This window comes from Nematostella vectensis, chromosome 8, assembly GCF_932526225.1.
Source record: "Nematostella vectensis chromosome 8, jaNemVect1.1, whole genome shotgun sequence".
NCBI lineage: Eukaryota > Metazoa > Cnidaria > Anthozoa > Actiniaria > Edwardsiidae > Nematostella > Nematostella vectensis.
In genome coordinates, this window is record NC_064041.1 from 8,922,059 (window position 1) to 8,940,768 (window position 18,710).

General features: G+C 37.9%; 4 protein-coding genes across 5 annotated transcripts; 2 read left to right on the forward strand and 2 right to left on the reverse strand.

Annotated features, from left to right (window-relative positions):
- Positions 1-21: 21 nt before the first annotated feature.
- Positions 22-6,247, reverse strand: LOC116603163 (cilia- and flagella-associated protein 157). Of its 2 annotated transcripts, XM_032364247.2 has the most exons (7): positions 5,513-6,246; positions 4,763-5,030; positions 4,332-4,475; positions 3,208-3,345; positions 2,246-2,448; positions 839-1,037; positions 22-331 (listed from the first exon to the last, which is right to left on the reverse strand). In XM_032364247.2, exons 1-7 carry the CDS (start codon positions 6,103-6,105, stop codon positions 185-187), a joined length of 1,692 nt encoding a protein of 563 aa, XP_032220138.1. In that variant the 5' UTR covers positions 6,106-6,246; the 3' UTR covers positions 22-184. The 2 variants fall into 2 exon arrangements, with proteins under 2 accessions (XP_032220138.1, XP_032220139.1); XM_032364248.2 differs by lacking the exons at positions 22-331; positions 839-1,037 and adding an exon at positions 1,187-1,250 and having other exon boundaries at positions 5,513-6,247.
- Positions 6,248-6,286: 39 nt separating this feature from the next.
- Positions 6,287-11,031, forward strand: LOC5519334 (kelch-like protein 20). The gene is made up of 3 exons (XM_001639183.3): positions 6,287-7,643; positions 9,630-9,925; positions 10,071-11,031. The coding sequence occupies exons 1-3, from the start codon at positions 6,433-6,435 to the stop codon at positions 10,364-10,366; spliced, it is 1,803 nt and encodes a 600-aa protein (XP_001639233.2). The 5' UTR covers positions 6,287-6,432; the 3' UTR covers positions 10,367-11,031.
- Positions 11,032-11,469: 438 nt separating this feature from the next.
- Positions 11,470-15,129, forward strand: LOC5519335 (ankyrin repeat domain-containing protein 45). Its single transcript, XM_001639184.3, has 4 exons — positions 11,470-11,783; positions 12,759-12,926; positions 13,246-13,340; positions 14,162-15,129. The coding sequence occupies exons 1-4, from the start codon at positions 11,558-11,560 to the stop codon at positions 14,336-14,338; spliced, it is 666 nt and encodes a 221-aa protein (XP_001639234.1). The 5' UTR covers positions 11,470-11,557; the 3' UTR covers positions 14,339-15,129.
- A 271-nt stretch (positions 15,130-15,400) lies between these two features.
- On the reverse strand, positions 15,401-17,845 carry LOC5519370 (endophilin-A3). The gene has a single exon (XM_032364250.2). It carries the CDS (start codon positions 17,612-17,614, stop codon positions 16,505-16,507), a length of 1,110 nt encoding a protein of 369 aa, XP_032220141.1. The 5' UTR covers positions 17,615-17,845; the 3' UTR covers positions 15,401-16,504.
- Positions 17,846-18,710: the final 865 nt, after the last annotated feature.

The following is an 18,710-nucleotide window of genomic DNA, read 5'->3' on the forward strand; positions in this document are numbered from 1 at the left end:
CCATGCGCGCAAATAAACTGATGATAGTACTTGTATACTTTATTTACATTTTGTACAGTTTTATTCCAAAATACAAACCCCCGTAGGCTTGAAATTCAAAGCTTTAAAAAATCTAATATTTATGTTCAATGCGCTATATCCTGGTTATGCCTTTCTCGCGCATCAATTCTTCCTAGGGTGGAGTTTATGATAAAATCTTTGTTCTTGAGTGCTGACTGATTGGCAGCTCTGTGCGTAGGCTCCCTGTGGTGTTTAAATCCGGGCGAGAGAAAGAGTGAGCTGAGGATGAATTACTCCGACGAGAAAGCAGCTGATCGGCAAAGAACATAGCCTTTGAAGAAAAAACAAACAAACAAAAACAAAATATAAGTAATATTTTACGGGTTAGGACCAAAATCTTTGTTGCGATTTTTCGCATCGCGGAGCTAACTAAATTGTGGTGCGACATAGTTATCAGAAAATCACCCCAACTCCTTTTAGAACATATACAAGTTTGTTCAATTCCTTCTCAAAACGTAAAATATTTTACCAGAGAATTAACACGTTTTTATTTTAACACACTTTAATGGTTATTTTTCTTGCAAGCAAAGGCCTCTTTTTTCTGTATTTCGTTCGCGAACTCCAGCCAAGCAAAATACAGAGAAAAGAGGCGTCTGCTAGCAGGGTAGAGGTTATTTTGCACAGTTTCTTATTTTCGTGGTGTTATTTTCCTGTAAAGCATGAAAAAGCAACAATTTTAAACGTTTAAAGCACAACTTACATTCTTTAATTTCTAGTTTTCCTTCATTAATTCGAGAAATAACCTAAAATTTACGTGAATCCAAATCTTTTGCCTCACCTTTTGTGCACTGATCGTCTGTACACCAACGCTCTTAGTCTTTTTGCTAGGAGGGGGGTGGTGCAAAGGCGATGCTGCCCTCTGATTATCACCCATCTTGGCATTCGCGCGCGGGACGATCCCAAGATCGCCTAGCTTGTAGTGCGGGAGTGGTCGCATGACGGCAGCTGTTGAACCTTTGGTAAGAGGGGTAGTCGGTCTAGAATAGGTTAACAAAATAATCAAGTCTTAGATCTCAATGTTGAACCTTTGGTAAGAGGGGTAGTCGGTCTAGAATAGGTTAACAAAATAATCAAGTCTTAGATTTTAATGTTGAACCTTTGGTAAGAGGGGTAGTCAGTCTAGAACAGGTTAACAAAATAATCAAGTCTTAGATTTCAATGTTGAACCTTTGGTAAGAGGGGTAGTCGGTCTAGAATAGGTTAACAAAATAATCAAGTCTTAGATCTCAATGTTGAACCTTTGGTTAGAGGGGTAGTCGGCATAGAATAAAAGAACAAAATAAATACGTCTTAGATTTCAATGTTGTGCAGTGGGGTAGTCGGCCTAGAAATGTCAAACAATTATAATTAAAAGCCTTAGTTTATAATGTTAAACCTTTAATAAATCGAGTAAGCCAAATGAGAAAGGATAGAGGGTTACTTCAATTGCAAGTTATCTAAATTGTTGGCTAAACAAGCGAGGGAACACTGTAACCTGAATGGCTGGCATGATATGTCTATGACGAATATGGTTGGTCAATGCCAGTTCCTACATTATAGCATGGCACTGTTTTGTGTCTTCACTAACAAAAATCTCCAAGGGACTTTGCTTTCCATTGTAAGTTGGTTAGCCTGCTCAACAGGCACTAGTTGTGTGAAAAACGGAAAAGGCGACCTGGAAAAGCAGGTCTTAGTTGCGCGAAAAAACTGAGGTGATATCCCAATAGCCTGAAACCCCTATTTCCGAAAAAACAAACAAACAAACTGGAGAGCCTATTTGTAGGTCCCAGATAATACAACAGGCTCGTACCCGGGGGATGCATAGGGTGCGAACACATCCCCCCCCCCACTCAAACACACAACGGCTTAAAGTCCTTTCCGGTTCTCAATAGACGTGCTATTTGTAGACAAAACTATAAAGCATAAGCTATTATGTCATCTATCCATAAGTCAGACCTTTTTGCAGCCAAATCCGACAATAAACTTCCCATGGCCCGTCGCTTCTGTTCTTTCGGGGGTGGTCAGATTTTAATCAGAAAACTCACTCCCTCCACCCCCCCCCCCAAAAAAAAAATAATAATTAGGTCCATTTTTTCGGATGTTACACCGCCCCAAGAAATATCCTGGGTATGGGCTTGTACAAATCTGCTATCAAAATCGCACAGCTTTTATTATGAGGTAGCTTTATATAATAAAGGTGACTTACTCTTTCTTTCTGTATATGTGCCTGCCAATATCAGGACTTGGACTGGAATACCCTCTTGTTCGCTCCTGGGGCACAAAGTCTCTGGTGCTAGGGCCAACGCCATACTCGGCAGCCCTGTTCAGTATTCCAAGCAGGGTTTGAACAATAGTGTCACGCTGCATTTCTGCATCAACTTTGCCATAAAGACTGTCATCTGCAGGAGGCTGAAGAAAAGAAATGGCAATCAGTTAGGGCAGGTCAATAGCCAGGGGGAGGGGGTGTGTTACAGGGGTATTGATGAACCATCCCAATCGACCAGGAGGTTGACTCAAATGTAAAAAAGAGAAACGATTTTTTGGATAGAATGAATGAGATAGAAAATGGTATGTCAAACAACCCCAACCTCCCCAACCCCGCTCGTAGACTAATGAAATGTTAGGTATACTAAAGCAGTGGGAGATAGTGTTGTGTGTTATTTCAGAAGGCTTGAAAAAAAATATGCAGAATAACCAAAATAATGATACAGAGCATATTTTCACTCAAACCTTTTAATAGTGAACTAACTTAGATCCCCAGCAAATAATCTTCATAGAAAATCTAGTTTCTTTGCAGTTAAGAGACTTACATGAACAAATAGGTAGCCTAACTTTAGGCTTTAGATGCTGTTTTTGGCGAGAAAAACCCTCGAAAGATGAGAGGCGCCGGGTGGAGTGTGGGGAGGGCAGGTCCCCATCTCCCCCCAGTGCCTCATCTTTTGTCACTCTAATCCAGGATGGCGGCCACGAGCTACGATCTTGGAGTTTTTAGGGTTTTTCTTGCTGAATACAGCATCTAAAGCCTTGAGGTAGGCTAACAAAAGGCTTTTACCCTGTTGCTATACTTTCTGTCATATCGTTACTCAGTACTGAGACTATTTTGATTGATATACTGTTATGTTTTATATTATATGAAGTACCTAATCTGAGCTGTCTTAAGGCACTTACCACAAGGGAGACCTTAAGTGTCCCTGCAGCACCCGATAGAATGCTGACCAGGTTATCCTTGGTCTTCATCACTATGTCCCGATCCTTTTTGACCTTGGTGAGCTCTGTGTCAAGTGACTCCTTTTGGTCATATGTGGTCTAGGTTTCAAAACATGCTCCTTTTTAGCTTTTTTTTTAACCACCAATACAATTATTAATTGATGTCATTCTTCACTTATTTCTCTGGCTAACTAAAGCAAACAGCAATATTCCAATACTTTTGTGCACAGAGAACAAAGTTCACTTCATTATTTTACTGGAAGAAGACCCCTCAAAATCCTTTTTTCTTGCTATGATGGCCATTATCATTACCACCACCATAACCGGTTGCCTTATAGAACTATCATTTTGAGCTATTTTGGGGTTTAGCATGGAAACATTCATGTGGTGTATAACAGGCTTCTCACCATATGATTGGTCAACGTAACAAGTCAATTCAAAGTGCTGTCAAACGTCGGAATGTTTGTAGGACGAATTCTCAACTCTAGAATCCTTTCGAAAATAAACTAAAGTCTATTTAAAAGTCGAATACGGCCAAGGTTTTAAATATTTTTCGTCTATTTAAGGGAGGCGCAAACTGTATTGTATTTCTTTTGCGCAAAACTCTTTCCAAATTTGAGAGACCAACGAACTAATAACTTTGAACTTGTTCGTAACAAAAGTCAATTGCCCAGGATAATACATGTGGCTGAGTCAAACCCGCCCTGAATTATATTGATAACCAATGTTCTCAAATTATTACCGAAAGGACAACCTGGTTTGTATGTTGGACTTTCTTATTTATGCGCTCAATTTTACAATTCATCAACGGGTGCACCCTAAGTGGAACCATAGTTGGCACCTTGAAAACATTGAGTTGCGACGTTATTACTATTTGTTTCCGTGCTAAAACTAATTGACAAAACTACTGCTTTTCCACGCTCAACTGGAAAGCGCAGTAAAATTTTGCTATAAGCTATTATCTTTACCACTACAGCCATACAACCTCTTATTTTTAACTCAACTACAACCATTAGAATCAGCATCATTTCAACCATTTTTATTGCCATCATTATAATCATCACTCACAAACCAACACAACATACCTTAAGTTCATCCTTGATGCTGTTAACCTGTGCCCTTAGTAGCTGTACTTCACTCTCTACTGCGCCTTGGCCCGTCTGCTGCTCTTCATACTCCTGTAGCATCTGCTCCTGCTGTTTAGATTTCTCTGCCAACATCCGAATGATCTGCAACATGTTGGTTCAAACAATTATAACCTTTCCACTTTGGTTGCTGTTAGCTAACATTTATATTTGGTAGTTATAAACCATCAACTGGTTTTAATTTCTACCCTACTATCTAGTAAATCTGATTGATCCTACATTCATTGTTCTACTCCCTAGTTTTTCGTTGATGAAAGGGCTATTACTCAAAACGTCAGTGAAACAGCTCTGAGGAGTAAAACATACATTTCACCATTGTGTTAATTTGTCTTATTAATCCATATCATACATCCACTAACAGCAGAACTAACCTTTTGATTACTGCTGTTTTTCCTGGCTAGCTCTTTCTCATTGTGCTCGAGCATGTCAATTTGAAGCTTTTGTTTCTTTTCTTTGGCCCGCAGCTCATCATTCTCTTGAATAAGTTCCATAGTCTTGTCTGACATCTTTGCGAGCTGTGCATTGATTGAAACATTCTCGCGTATTGTTCTCTTTGTTGTTTCTGCCATTTGCTTGTTGGAGACTTTACGAAACTCTGCAGCAACTTGGTTTAGTCGCAGGACCATTTCTTTCTTCAACCTTGATAACAAATGTGACGAAACATATATGGATAATTGAAAATAAATTCAAGGTTTCACAAAAAAAAGAGTATGAAACATTTTTTTTACATATTATCTTCATTTTTACTAATAAAAAGGGGGAGGGGTACATTCCCTATAGCCCAGCCCTTAAAAGTCAGTTTAGTTTGGGATGAGAAGTACTCTCTCTAATCAAGGGGTGCAGTAGTTTAACATGTATCTATCCCAGGGTGCTTAAAAAAAGATAAATGACAATAGACCTTTTGCAGTTAGAAGTACAATACACCAAAGAGAAAGCTCAAACGGACCTGTTCTGAAGGTCATGCTGTGAAGTGTTCAATATTTTTTACAAATTGCTGCTGTCTTTTGTGTACTGCTGTTTACTTGCTTTTGGTGGGAGAAATGCGTAAGCCGGTTTGAGGGTCTCTTTGGTGTAAAACCACAGGCCTCCCAAGTACAAACTTTACAACAAACTATTTCTACCTGTCTTTGTCGACAACAGCTTTTCTCTCCAAGTTATAGATGACCTCCTTATGCTCTTTCTGTTGATTCTCGAGTTCTTCTTCCATCTTAGCAAACTTAGCCATTAAATCCTCTTTCTGAACACGGAATTCCTCTAATGAAGCCAGCTTCCCTCCAAGTACCATGTTCTCAGACGTTAACTGGTCTTTGATCTCCTGCATTTCAGTCCTAAGAGTCGCTAGTTGAACCTCAAATTGATCCTTTTCGGCATCTTTCGCCTGCTGAAGCCCGATTAGCCGGTCTTGTAAGTCGGCGATTTCATCTGCTCGTTGTTCGAGTTGTTTCTTGAGGAAAGACACGATTTCTTTTTTATCAGTCGTTTGCTGCTCGTACTGAGACTTGTAATCGTGATTTCCCAGCTCTAACTCGTCGCACTTTTTCTGATATCTTGATAATCGTTCCTCAAGATCGCGAATTTGGATCAAGAAAAACTCCTTGGATAGTTCGGTCAACATTTCTGTAGATGGCGCCGCAGATGCGGACTTTTTGGCGCTCTTTCGCCCACTTTTCTTTCCTTTCTTACCACTCTTCTTTCCTTTCTTTTTCGGAGGCATGATTTATGGCAATTTCAACCCTTTTCTACGCAAATACAAAGCACAAACCCAACAACACTTTCCGCGTACAATGTTTTGTTCCAAGATGGCGGCAATAGAACCGTCACCATAGCAACAGAAGGAGAATCCCTATCACTAGTCCTCTACCGCGCTATGCCCAGTCTTCTCTCGGTCAAGTCATTTTCGCGCACGCGCCAATCATTCTATTTCGACAAGAAAATGCTTCCTGCCTCTTTTCTCCTTAATTTGACTAGAAATTTGGATCAAACCCAGTGAAATTCCATCGCATAACCTTTCGTCGTCATCCCACTAGGGTCAGAGGTTCACATGGAGTCGGGCTCGGCAGCATTTGAGCTGGGATACTTTTCAGGAAGTCCGCACTGTGGAAATTCTGCCAAGACAACAAATACCGTCACCAAAACCGTCATGAAACACATCTCAGATCGACATCCAAAACAGACGCTTGACTCGCTCGAAGCCCTTCGGCAGTGTGAGGAACTCTGTGATGTGGTGATAAAGGTCGGATCCAGCACCATTCACGCACATAGGGTTGTTTTAGCCGCATGTAGTCCGTATTTTCGGGCCATGTTTACGCGAGAAATGGCGGAGAGTCGCCAAGCTGAGATAACTATTCGTGATGTTGACGAAAGCGCCATGAATTTACTAATAACATTTGCATACACGGCCTCCATCACGATAGAGGAGACGAACGTTCAGACGCTATTGCCGGCTGCTTGTTTGCTTCAACTTACGGAGATTCAAGAAATATGTTGCGAATTTTTAAAACGTCAACTCGATCCATCAAATTGTTTGGGCATTCGTGCTTTTGCGGATACTCACTCGTGCCGGGACTTGCTTAGGGTGGCTGATTTATTTACGCAACATAATTTTCAAGAGGTAATGGAAAGCGAAGAGTTTCTACTCTTACCATTCGCACAACTTGTTGATATTTTGTCCAGTGATGAATTAAATGTGCGCTCTGAAGAACAAGTTTTTTATGCAGTGATGAACTGGATGAAATATAATGTCACTGAACGAAGGGCATATCTATCACATATTCTACAACATGTGAGACTGCCACTTTTAGGCCCAAAATTTTTAGTTGGTGTCGTTGGGACTGATGGTCTAATAAAAAGTGACGAAACATGCCGAGACCTTGTCGATGAAGCTAAAAATTACCTACTGTTACCAGAGCAACGACTTTTAATGCAGGGACCCAGAACAAGACCAAGAAAGCCTACAAAGTGCACAGAGGTTATTTTCGCGGTAGGAGGGTGGTGTAGTGGTGATGCGATCAGTAGTGTCGAAAGATATGACCCTCAGACGTCCGAGTGGAAGATGGTTGCCACCATGATGAAACGTCGTTGTGGTGTTGGTGTCACGGTATTAGACAATCTGTTGTATGCTGTCGGGGGGCATGATGGCAGTAGCTACCTGAATAGTGTTGAGCGTTATGACCCCAAGACAAACCAATGGAGTAGTGAAGTGGCACCAACAAGCACTTGTAGAACAAGCGTAGGGGTTGCTGTGCTTGATGGGTAAGTAACTGTACCTGCCAGAGTGTCCAGCACTCCCAGGCTTATCAGAAATATTTTAATTTGACTTTAAAATCCTGAATTCTGATGCAACTATGATTGTGAGAAGGAAATCTTGATTAAGTAGTGTAAGGGTATAAGTACATTAACAAGTGGAAACAGTGGTTGTATTTTCTCGACACATGGGAGGGACAGTCTTGTAATATCTTGTATTCAAAAGTCACTCTTTTTAAGTTGCTCTGAATCAAAGGGGGCATCTTTTCAGGGTGGTAAGGGTTTTTTGTGAGACAAGATTTGGCCATTTTTCACTGTCAGGAACAAGAAATTGTCCATTTCGACGTCCGTGAAACGTGATTTAACGCTCCTCGTGAGACATGATTTAGATGTTTCAAGTCTCCATGAATCGAGATTTAGCTCATGTTTTAGTGTGTTTAATGGAGAATCATGTGACCTTTCCAAAATAGATAGATATGTATTGTCATATGCAGTAAATACAAATATTTTTTAATTTTGGACACAGTACTACTGTTTTGGCGATTTTTGGATGTGATACTACGGTAATTGCGAGTTTTGGACGCGATATTGTGGTTTTTGAAAATGTGAAATGTGAAAAGGCCATTTTTTGGTCCGTGAAACGTGAAAACGTCATTTTTTGGGTTTAGAAACGTGATCCATACCCCCCTTTACCACCCTGATCTTTATGTCTTTTTGAAAATAAAACAGTATTGCTTTACTGACTATTAATGGTGTTAGTTAATAGTATGGTAGAAATAGTATGTTTGTCTATATAGTTTGTTACCAATTACACAATACTGGAAACCTTATTGGAATTAGTTTTTTCTTTGTATTTTTTTATCGTAATAAGAATCCACTTTAAAAAAAAATGCATATACAAATGGGAATGCAAATGATTGTGATTATGATGCCATTGTACTATTGAGTTGACATGATAAGATAATCCAGATTGATACCACAGAGCACAGAGAGCTGATAAAACTGTTGCTGCACATGTTATTATATTATTATATTATATTATATTATATTATATTATATTATATTATATTATATTATATTATATTATATTATATTATATTATATTATATTATATTATATTATATTATATTATATTATATTATATTATATTATATTATATTATATTATATTATATTATATTATATTATATTATATTATATTATATTATATTATATTATATTATATTATATTATATTATATTATATTATATTATATTATATTATATTATATTATATTATATTATATTATATTATATTATATTATATTATATTATATTATATTATATTATATTATATTATATTATATTATATTATATTATTGAAAAGCTTAATGAAGGCGGAGTAACATAGTGTAACCCTAATCAGTTTTAGGTTGACTAAAATTGCTTACTTTTAGACAGGATCTAATATCTGCTTGAAATCATTTCATCATCATCTAGATCTGATAATTTATTATGTCTATGTGAATATCTGAATTCCTTTATGAGCTGTTGTATACACCTATCCCAAATAAGGTTGCAATCAGAGAATCCTCATTGTAACTCGCAGTGTTTCATGGGTATCAAATAGATAGATAAATGTTTCTTTGACCACCTGCATGGCTTTCAAATACCATAATTTGGCCATTTATACACTGGGCATGAAGCATTGCAGGTTATGGACTCTTGTTTTTTTTAGTATACAACCTTATTTTAAATAGGTGTATGTGCTTGCTTAACACTTGCAGTATATTATGCCATATCTTGGCTTAATGTATGAAATAGGGGAGATGAGCCTTGATTAAAAAGCCATAGGTTCATCTTTTAGCAAATTCAATTGTTACAAATACTAGTGATTACTAGCAGATGGTAATGGATTTTTTCTTTCTCTAAGTCTGATAGAGGGACATTATGTCAGCTGACAGACCCAGTATGTCAAGTTTATGTTGACTTGTTTTTTAACTATTTTCTCTTTCTAGGTTTATGTATGCTGTCGGGGGCCAAGATGGTGTCTCATGTCTAAACATTGTTGAGAAATATGACCCATCTGAGAATCGCTGGGCACGGGTTGCACCTATGAGCACCCGACGTCTCGGAGTGGGCGTGGCTGTTGTTGACAGCTTCCTTTATGCCATAGGAGGGTCAGATGGTACATCTCCATTAAACACTGTTGAACGGTATGACCCAAGCTGCAACAAATGGGTTTCTGTGGCATCAATGGGAACACGAAGGAAGCATCTAGGAGCAGCAGTTTTTCAAGATAAGCTTTATGTTGGTATGTTATGTTGGCATGTGATGTTGGTATGGAGTTTTGGTTTGAGGTCTGAGTTTTTATCCTATGGCTTAGGGCTTTTACTAGCAGTTTTCCCAAACTTTCCTTGACTTTTTGATTACTGAACTATTAATTTTTACATTCTCAGTTGGTGGTCGAGATGATGCGACAGAGCTGAGCAGTGCCGAACGCTATGACCCCAAAACCAATCAGTGGTCACCAGTAGTAGCCATGAACTCTCGCCGCAGTGGTGTAGGACTTGCTGTTGTAAATGGCCAGCTACTTGCTGTTGGGGGTTTTGATGGAACAACCTACTTAAAAACAATTGAGGTGTTTGACACCCTGACTAATCAATGGAAGATGTCAGGGGGTATGAACTATCGGAGACTGGGAGGTGGTGTAGGTGTTGTAAGGTTACCATTGAGTGATACTATAGGCTGCTAGGTAAATGGATTCTAATTGAAATACTTTAATAAAGGTACTCAATATTTCAAGTGTATATAAGTATTTCAATAATCAACTCTCAGGCTATGGAATCAGCCCTCATGATATGGATGGTGTAAAAGTTGATAAAGTTGATTACAAGAGGGGACTAGGCCCTGCCTAGGCTAGGCATCAACTCCTATACAAGGCAAAATCAATTTGAGGTCTACCAGAATCTGTGTTGTATGAATAATTCATTATCTGTTCTTCCATTAGAGGCTGTCCATTTGATAGCTGAAGGGAAGGTAATGAAAATAGAGGAAATAAAAAACACACCAAAATATTAAGGATAATATCTCACAAGCATGCCATGGCTAAAAGGCTTAACAGACTTCCAGAGAATAAATATTAAGCAACATCAACTGGCCACGACAACAAATAATGAGGAGATGAAAAATCTGTTACCTGACAAATATCAAATGGTCTGTGCCTTACTTGCATTATAGCAAATGACCAAAATGGTTACAACACAATTTAAACTACAACAATAAGTGTAAACGCTTTGCTCACATGGGACCTTATTATGAGATCTTTTGTTGTGGTTTATGACTGTGAATTTAATGAAAATATTAGTTTTATATGTCTAATTGTAATAAAATTACAAATAAAGTATATCAATTTAAAAATAATGTTTAATCTCGTAAAGCGAAGTTATTCCTGTGTAGGCACTGACCCCCAAAAATCCTCTCATTTTTTCAAGATTCAGTTGCAACAGATAGGCTGGTCTATTTATCCCTTTCAGCCCTTTTAGATCCACCATCAAATGGTACGATCATACCTGCCAAGCCCAAAAAAACCTCAAGTCTTGAGAATTGTTTTGGGTGTGGGGTGAGTATACCTTTGAATAAAGCAGCCCCAACCAACAACCTCTCCCCAATAATACATGCAAATCACCAGTTATAAGGCTCCAAAAATACAAATTGATTAAAAAACTAATCTGCAAAAATGTACAAGAATTTATAAACAAATCTATAAGATTGGTAAGAGACAAAAATCAGAGAAAAGAAATAATTTGCTCTGTTTTGTTTATCTTGAAAATAAAACAGGAGTCCCGTTCTATGGTCAGCGGTCGATCACTAAGGCGAGCGTTTGTAAACACATTTCGGTCTGTAGACCGAAATTCGAGTATTCGAGTATTTCACACACGTAGATATGGGAAAAAGTCTGTTTGATTTTGCCACAGAAGGGGATATAGATAGCATAAGGCAACTTTTCGAGGATCCGGAGAGTCCCTATGTCACAGATGCCAGCACCGAGCTTAATAAGAGAAATCCGGATGGCAAGTCCGCCATAGACCTTGCCGCCATGTTGGGAAGAAACGAAGTCGTTCGAGAACTTTTAGAGCGCGGTGCTGAAGTCAACAGCAAAACTAAGAAAGGTGGTTAACGGGTTTTTTATTTGATAATTAGATTTGAACTCCGATTGACGGTATCACCTGATTGCGATAAAATTGTTGAATAAATAGGAATTGTGAGGGGGGCTGCAAGTTGTTCTGTTCATGTGCTGGGGGTACAGGCATTTCACTTCTTGGTTAAAGAAACTCCTGATAAGCTGCCCAAACAAAATATATTTATAGTTAGGAATATATTCAATAGCTATATTCTATAGCTAGCGAATGTGTTGCTATTTATAGGTTTGTGTATGTAGGTCGTGACAGTGTTTTTGAGTTCTAGTCGATGGTAGTTTTTAACTCGTGAATGCTTGCAAAGCATTGTGTGTTAGTCAATGTGTTGCTATATCTATATTAAAATTTACATAGGTCGGGACAGTGTTTTGAGTTCTAATTGATCCTGGCCCTACCAATCAATAATTCTGATAATCAATAATAATCGATAAAATTCAATATCAATCAATTGATTAATATCGGAAATCAATAGAAATTGATAACGTGAAACTGTATGAGTATCAATTATTATAAAAAAATGTTGAAATTATCGATTATATTGATAAATATCAATGATTTCTTCCATTCCGTTGAAATGTATCACCCTTAATGGGCATGATCGATTGTTTGACTGTGTTTCTTTAAATGAAATCAGATAGACAAGGAAATATTAACAAAGTGCGTCTTCATATCGCTTCAAAAGGCCTATTTGCAAATCACACTAGATAATAATCGATAATAATGTAAGGAATCGATAATACCCAATATTAATAGATAATAACTAATATGATTGAGAACTCTTGGGCTGTGAGTATCGATTTTTATTGACTTCTAATATCCATCTATATTAATCAACTGATTAATACTGATTAATTCGATTAGTTTCTGTTGACCAATTTTTATCAATTGGTAGGGCCAGGTATTGATAGTTTTATGTGTATAGCTAGTGACAGTGTTGTTTGTGCCCAGGTTACACTTGCTTGCATATTGCTGCATGTTGGGGTCAAGTTGGCTGTTTGAAGGCTCTTGTTGCAAGTGGTGCTGACTTGCAAATCCGAAATGCTCATGGGGAGCGTGCAAGGGAAGCTGCCACCCGGTATAATAAAGTGGATTGCATAGAGTACCTTGATAAAGCCGGTAAGTTGGGTCTGTATACAATTCACATTTGTGTGAGCATAAACACAAGGCTCAGACTTTTTTCAGGTACTGTATTTGGAGAGAGGGAGGAGGGGGTGGGGGGGTGCACCAAGCTGTTGTCTTGTTTCCTGTGCAGGTTTCATGATAATGTATCTAATTTATGTTTACCCTTATGGTCTTGTTTTGAATCTCATCTTTTAGGATGTTTTTCTTTATTGTTGTTTTATTTGTTTTTAAATTTGATCTCATTTTTAGGAATTTGGGTGACTGACCTGTCATTGCATATCAAAATATTTTTAACTCTGTGTATTTGTTACAGAGGCTCAGTTTGAACTCAAAGCTTTGATAACATCAACAAAGGAGACGATAGCAGACCCTGATAAGCACATGGGGCGCTTTACTAAAGATGACAGGGTGAGTAGCCATTAAAAAGACATATTTTCAACCAATATTAGAAAAAAATTATGGGAAGAAATCTCATAACTTACCCCCTGAAATTAAAAATTTTTGCTTTATTTTTGCATTGATCTTCCCCAAATCATCCGATGGAGATAGATGCTTTCTTTCACTAACTACTTTGCTAGGATGACAAAATGGTGGATGACAGATGCTCTCTTATAAGGTGTCAAACATTCCTTCCCAGAATGAATTGTTGTAATTCTCCAAGAAAAGATTGCGAATTAATATTCTGTGATATTTTTAAGACCTTTCAAAACTCTCTTTACAAGTGTTGTTGTATAGAGATTCTAGCTGCCTAAGAGATTGGCAAATATTAAATTGCCAGTGTAAAAGAGCCATAAAACAATAAATTATTTAAAGTTGCCCTCTTGAAAATTTATCAACAACACTGCTTGTTGTGCACAGCAAAGTACCTGTTGATAATTTTTTTTGGCTTTTGAGTTAGAGTATTAAATGTTCACACCACCCTCATATCCCTTTAAACAAGAGAGGTTTGTCTGCCACAATACCAAAAAGAGATATAGATTTAGACTGGCTAAACTGAGTTGCATGTTGTGTGCAACGTGCATACAACAAATGTTTCCTTTGTAGCCACAATGAATGCTTTTAAACTTGAAATCTTGTATATGTCCGTCGCATTGGACATTATTTTAAAAGTTTAAAAGTTTGTTTTGTACTGTTAATGTTTGGGGGTTGCTAACATTTGATAGACATGTCCTTGGTTTAGCTAGGCCTAGTACAAATGCCTCTAACTTTCTGCCTTCCTTGTTTTTCAGGTGAGTGGAAATCGTTACTGTGATGAGAAATCTGAATGGCTAGAAAACAACGCTGACACTGCATCCCTAGAAGAGATTGTCAAGCAGAAAGAAGACTTGGCAGGGGTGTTGCAGCCAATTCTGAGTAAACTAGAAGACATTGAAAATGGCAATAATTCCAAGGATGCAAAGAAATAAAGATAAGGAAAGCTATACCCTGAGCTAAGTAGGTAATAATAAATAGTATGTCAGCTTTAAGTCTACATCATTCTCAGCGGTGGCCGAGCAGTCCAGAAAGCAAAGGCCCTAATAAGTTGTATTTAAAATGCATCTGCTTGCCCCCTTGCTGGGATTCACATGCAAAAAAGTCATCCACTCAAAATGATGGGGCTAGCCTGCCCCTCCCCATTTGCTGCCCCTGTTTCTCTGATTCTGTCAGGCAGGTTAGCTTGGAATGGAAACGTGGTTTCTATGGCAAAGGAAATTTGAATTATGTTGAATTGATGTACAGTAATTTGATAGAGTAGATGCCCCAAAAATCAAAGATTAAAACAACAAGGAAAAGAATGAGATATCCAATGGGAAAAATAGAGTTCTCTATTGTTATGGATATTATGGAACTTATTGTTATATTCATGTATTCATTAAACACCATTGCCCTTGGCATTCTACTACTATACCCAAATATAAGTTATGCATGTTTTTTTACATTTGAGGATGTTACTAGATAATGTAATGATGCCAACTGTGTACTTGTTGTCATGTCAAAAAAATCAATTAAGGTCTCTTTATGCAATAAAACAGTGCGATGAGAGACCTAAAACTAAACATTGCCGGTTTTAAGCCTTTGCAGTGTTATTTTGATGACTTTTTTAGGGCCTGATAGGGTAACCTTTATAAAAGAATTCGAATTATACTCATATAATTATTTGTACAATTTCAGACACTTATGCTCACACTTCTGGGTAAAAAATATAAAAGAATATTTACTTTTGGTTACCTTTTTTCCTTTTACTTATTTCATTGTTAGTTTTTGTTGATTATACAGTCTTTTTTTAATATCTGTACGGAAAAAAAGCCTTTTTCATAAACTCCCACACAATCCTCCATGTGTTTGATTTGCGCCGACACGACACGCCTTAGATTATTATTAAATATTAAACAGTTTCTCGGTCATATTCTCCTATTCAAAACTCATTCTGTATTCCCCAAATAATCTCGTTTGGTGTACTGTCATAAATCTCGGAATTAAACTCATTCTGACAGGTTTAAAGGTGGGCGAGTTTTCGCCCTCTTTATTGCCTTTGTTCGTATAATTTCTCAACCCATTTGAACTGATTCGTTTGAACTGACAGCTTGGGAATATTGTAAGCGTTAATGGTATCTCTATAATGATCTTATAATTGACACTACGACGCTCTATTTTCACCCTTTTTGTCAATTTACTCAAACTTAATAGAACAATGTTCACGCTTGTTTTGATCTGCAATTAAACCATTCTCGAAAACCTAGGGGTATTTTCCTCTAACGTTGACAGGAAAATACCAGTTGTGATTTCGAAAATTTATATTAAACAAGCATTTGCATTTTTTATTTTATTTTATTCGCATATATCCGCCTGAAAATAAAACGTTTTTTTAGTTTTTCTAATCTTTAATCCCCGTTTACTAACGAAAGGTTACACATTCGACAGTATTAGATATGGTTGGTAAAGCTCTTCAGGAGTCCTGAATCCTAAACTGTAAGATTATCTTAAACTGCTTTATTCAATCTCTCTTAATTTCGGGCCAATTTTCCTAGAGGATAATTTTATTAAAAGGAAATAATTGCACATACTAGTGAAATTGTAATTTCAGTTTTTGTTGTAATCATATTCCTAGTCTTTTGCATAGTTGCGATAACCTGCTGAGTTTTGTCTTATTTCTAATGAAAGTATATTGTTTGCCATGACTCACTGTTTTTAGCGTTAACAAACATCCCTTACATAGTTGCATTAGAAAAGGCGTGCCTTCCCTTGACTGAAAACTCCACCCTCAAACACCCGGAGTAAACATCACAATCTTAGTTTACAGCAGCTTTTTCTATTTTTAAGAAGTTCTGAAAACTTTTGTTCTGATTTAACTAGCAAATTTTAGTCCTCGATTTAAAGCCCAAGCTTTGTTGTCAATACAAAATAATACCCCAAACAGAACTTCATAACTTGCTTAGCGGCCCTCTTTGTTTCTGGAGCTAAAAGTTACCAATCCCCCCATAGTTTTTCATAAACAAATACTTTTATCTCGGGTTGTATATGCTAGTTAACTCATGCAGATCCATTCAATGTCTACAGAGTTAGTCTTGTATGGCATGAATGTGGCATTTAAGTTACTTTGTTGCTTCCTCAGCCGGTAAATCTGTGAGGATCTGGACTAAAGCAGATGGGAAAATGCCAAATTTGCCGTCAAGAGTGCCTTCGTACCATTCATCATCCCTCTTCCCGGATAGCGTTATGATCTGTCCTTCAGTGAAGCTCAGCTCTCCCTCCTTCTTTGCCTTGTAGTCAAACTTCGCTTTGCAGCTAGGTTTCAGCTTGTCGGAATCCGAGCTTTTTGCCAAAGGATTCGTGCCTTTGGCAGAAGTTTCCCCGTTTCCCTGCTCCTCGTCACTTTCCGGTGCCTTCTCGTGCTGTTCCGGTACGTTTTCGGGTTCTTCAGGTGCTTGTTTTGGGGCACTCGCCTCGGCTTCGGCCTGGTTTCGTCTTGCGTTGACAATCCTCTTGTTCAGTTGAGACATTGCAATCTCTAAGGACTCGGTAGATTTCTTATGATACTCTAGCATATCAACAACAAGCTGACAAAGCTGTTCAATCATATCCATCTCGTTGCCTAACAGCTTCGCCATTCCTTGCTTGCACAGATTCTTCGATTCCTCGAACTTGAACTGCGCTGTCTTAATTTCCTCGATAGAGACCTTATTCCCTTTACGCTTTTTACAATCATAATCCAACCTTCTTCCCTGCAACTTCTTCCTATTAAACGTCAGTTCCTTCAAATCATTCGCTTCTAGATCATGGAGCGGTCCAAGGAAATTGGAATGAACTTTTTCGTCTAACTCGTGCCTTGTCTCAGCTAATTCGTGTAGTGCTCCCGCAAAATCCAACAAAGCGGCAGCGTAGTCGCTGCCTTTACCAACTTGCCCTATCTCTTGACCAGCCAGCATCATCACATCTCCCATTAGACCCTCAGTATACGGATACTTCTCGTCTGGTTGAGTCATGTGCATTTTTACCTTCGCATTGTATGTGGCGTTTGGTTGAAGATACTCCTTCGTCTTCGGGGTTAGGTTCGCTACAAGCTCAATCAATGCATCGGTTTTTCGCTCCATCTCGATGAATTCGTCCTCCATTTTCGTGCCTTCGGCTGACCCCATCTTCTCGCTTACATACTGATTCGCTTTGTTTATTTGCTTCTTAAGCCCTGCGAAACGACTCGCCATCTTGATTGTCTTTCTTTTTCCTAGCTCCTGCTATCCAACAGAGGGATTCTAACGAAATTAGAATCGGCGCCTTGAGGGAATTGATGTGAAAATCCCTGTCTCTCTCCGAGAGCTCCTAACAACACATTCATTCACACGCAAGCGAGCCAGGTGAAAAAATGCTCAAATCGCCGAGAAATCCCTTTCACAGCGAATGCATAATTCATCTGTTCAGATCTTTAGATAGAACTAACCAATTTGAATTCGGAATACCCAACACTCACCTTTATTTTAGACCAATGAACATCGAGCAGCTATTATAAACTAAAAAGAAATCAATGCAGGTGAACTTTATGTAAAAAAGCTACTCATTTTGTGTGTTGTACTATCTCGTTTTGAGAGATTCATAATAACATGCTATTAGGTTAATTCTGCACGCTTTCACTTTTCATTTGCTGAGTAATTTTGTCTTATCGTTCTTAAACCAAAACCATTAATTTCGAGCAAACGACTAAATCTTTGATTTTGGTTGATATTGCGTCTCCTCTGATCGTCGCCAAAATGCTATTTGCGTTCACTGGTGGTGGTCTGCGTTCCTCCTTTTTTACAATTTCAATCATTGATTTTATAAGTGTAGTGCGCATAACAATTAGTAACTTGCAGAAAAACAGTGGGAATAGCGGCTTTCTCTGCGGTTAATTATATTTTGCAGTTCTTACAAACTTACAGAGTTTTTATGTTCCGTTTCACCTGCTTTCGAATGTATAAGTGTTTTTCTCCCCATTGTCTAACTGACAACTAATCCAAAAATTCGAGATTACATATATTCCTCTATTGTTAAAAGTATGTTAGACATTCTTATATAAAATATTGGCTGTTTAGTTGAAAAGGAAGAAGACGATAAAGAAAACAATATTCCTACTGTGGATATCCAAAAAAGCTCTAAGTGTTTTATGCAGAAAAAAAAAAACATTGTTCTCCTTTGGCAACATCATAAGCTCGAAATTTACCAGTTTACCAAGATAAACTAGATTACTGAGTAAAATCTAGTCTTTTTCTATTATCAAGAATACTTCGTTTACTACTAATCTCTATCTAGTGGTTGGAGATACTTCAA

Bases quoted from the DNA above. Each gene is read 5' to 3' on its own strand.
- LOC116603163 (XM_032364247.2), bottom strand. From the start codon at position 6,105: ATGCCTCCGAAAAAGAAAGGAAAGAAGAGTGGTAAGAAAGGAAAGAAA. The intron at 5,031-5,512 runs GTAGAAATAGTT...TTTGTTATCAAG, and splicing joins GCTGTTGTCGACAAAGACAG to GTTGAAGAAAGAAATGGTCC. The intron at 2,449-3,207 runs GTAAGTGCCTTA...TCTTTTCTTCAG, and splicing joins CACTTAAGGTCTCCCTTGTG to CCTCCTGCAGATGACAGTCT.
- LOC5519334 (XM_001639183.3), top strand. From the start codon at position 6,433: ATGGAGTCGGGCTCGGCAGCATTTGAGCTGGGATACTTTTCAGGAAGT. The intron at 7,644-9,629 runs GTAAGTAACTGT...TTCTCTTTCTAG, and splicing joins GGGGTTGCTGTGCTTGATGG to GTTTATGTATGCTGTCGGGG. The intron at 9,926-10,070 runs GTATGTTATGTT...TTACATTCTCAG, and splicing joins TCAAGATAAGCTTTATGTTG to TTGGTGGTCGAGATGATGCG.
- LOC5519335 (XM_001639184.3), top strand. From the start codon at position 11,558: ATGGGAAAAAGTCTGTTTGATTTTGCCACAGAAGGGGATATAGATAGC. The intron at 11,784-12,758 runs GTGGTTAACGGG...GTTTGTGCCCAG, and splicing joins CAACAGCAAAACTAAGAAAG to GTTACACTTGCTTGCATATT. The intron at 12,927-13,245 runs GTAAGTTGGGTC...TATTTGTTACAG, and splicing joins AGAGTACCTTGATAAAGCCG to AGGCTCAGTTTGAACTCAAA.
- LOC5519370 (XM_032364250.2), bottom strand. From the start codon at position 17,614: ATGGCGAGTCGTTTCGCAGGGCTTAAGAAGCAAATAAACAAAGCGAAT.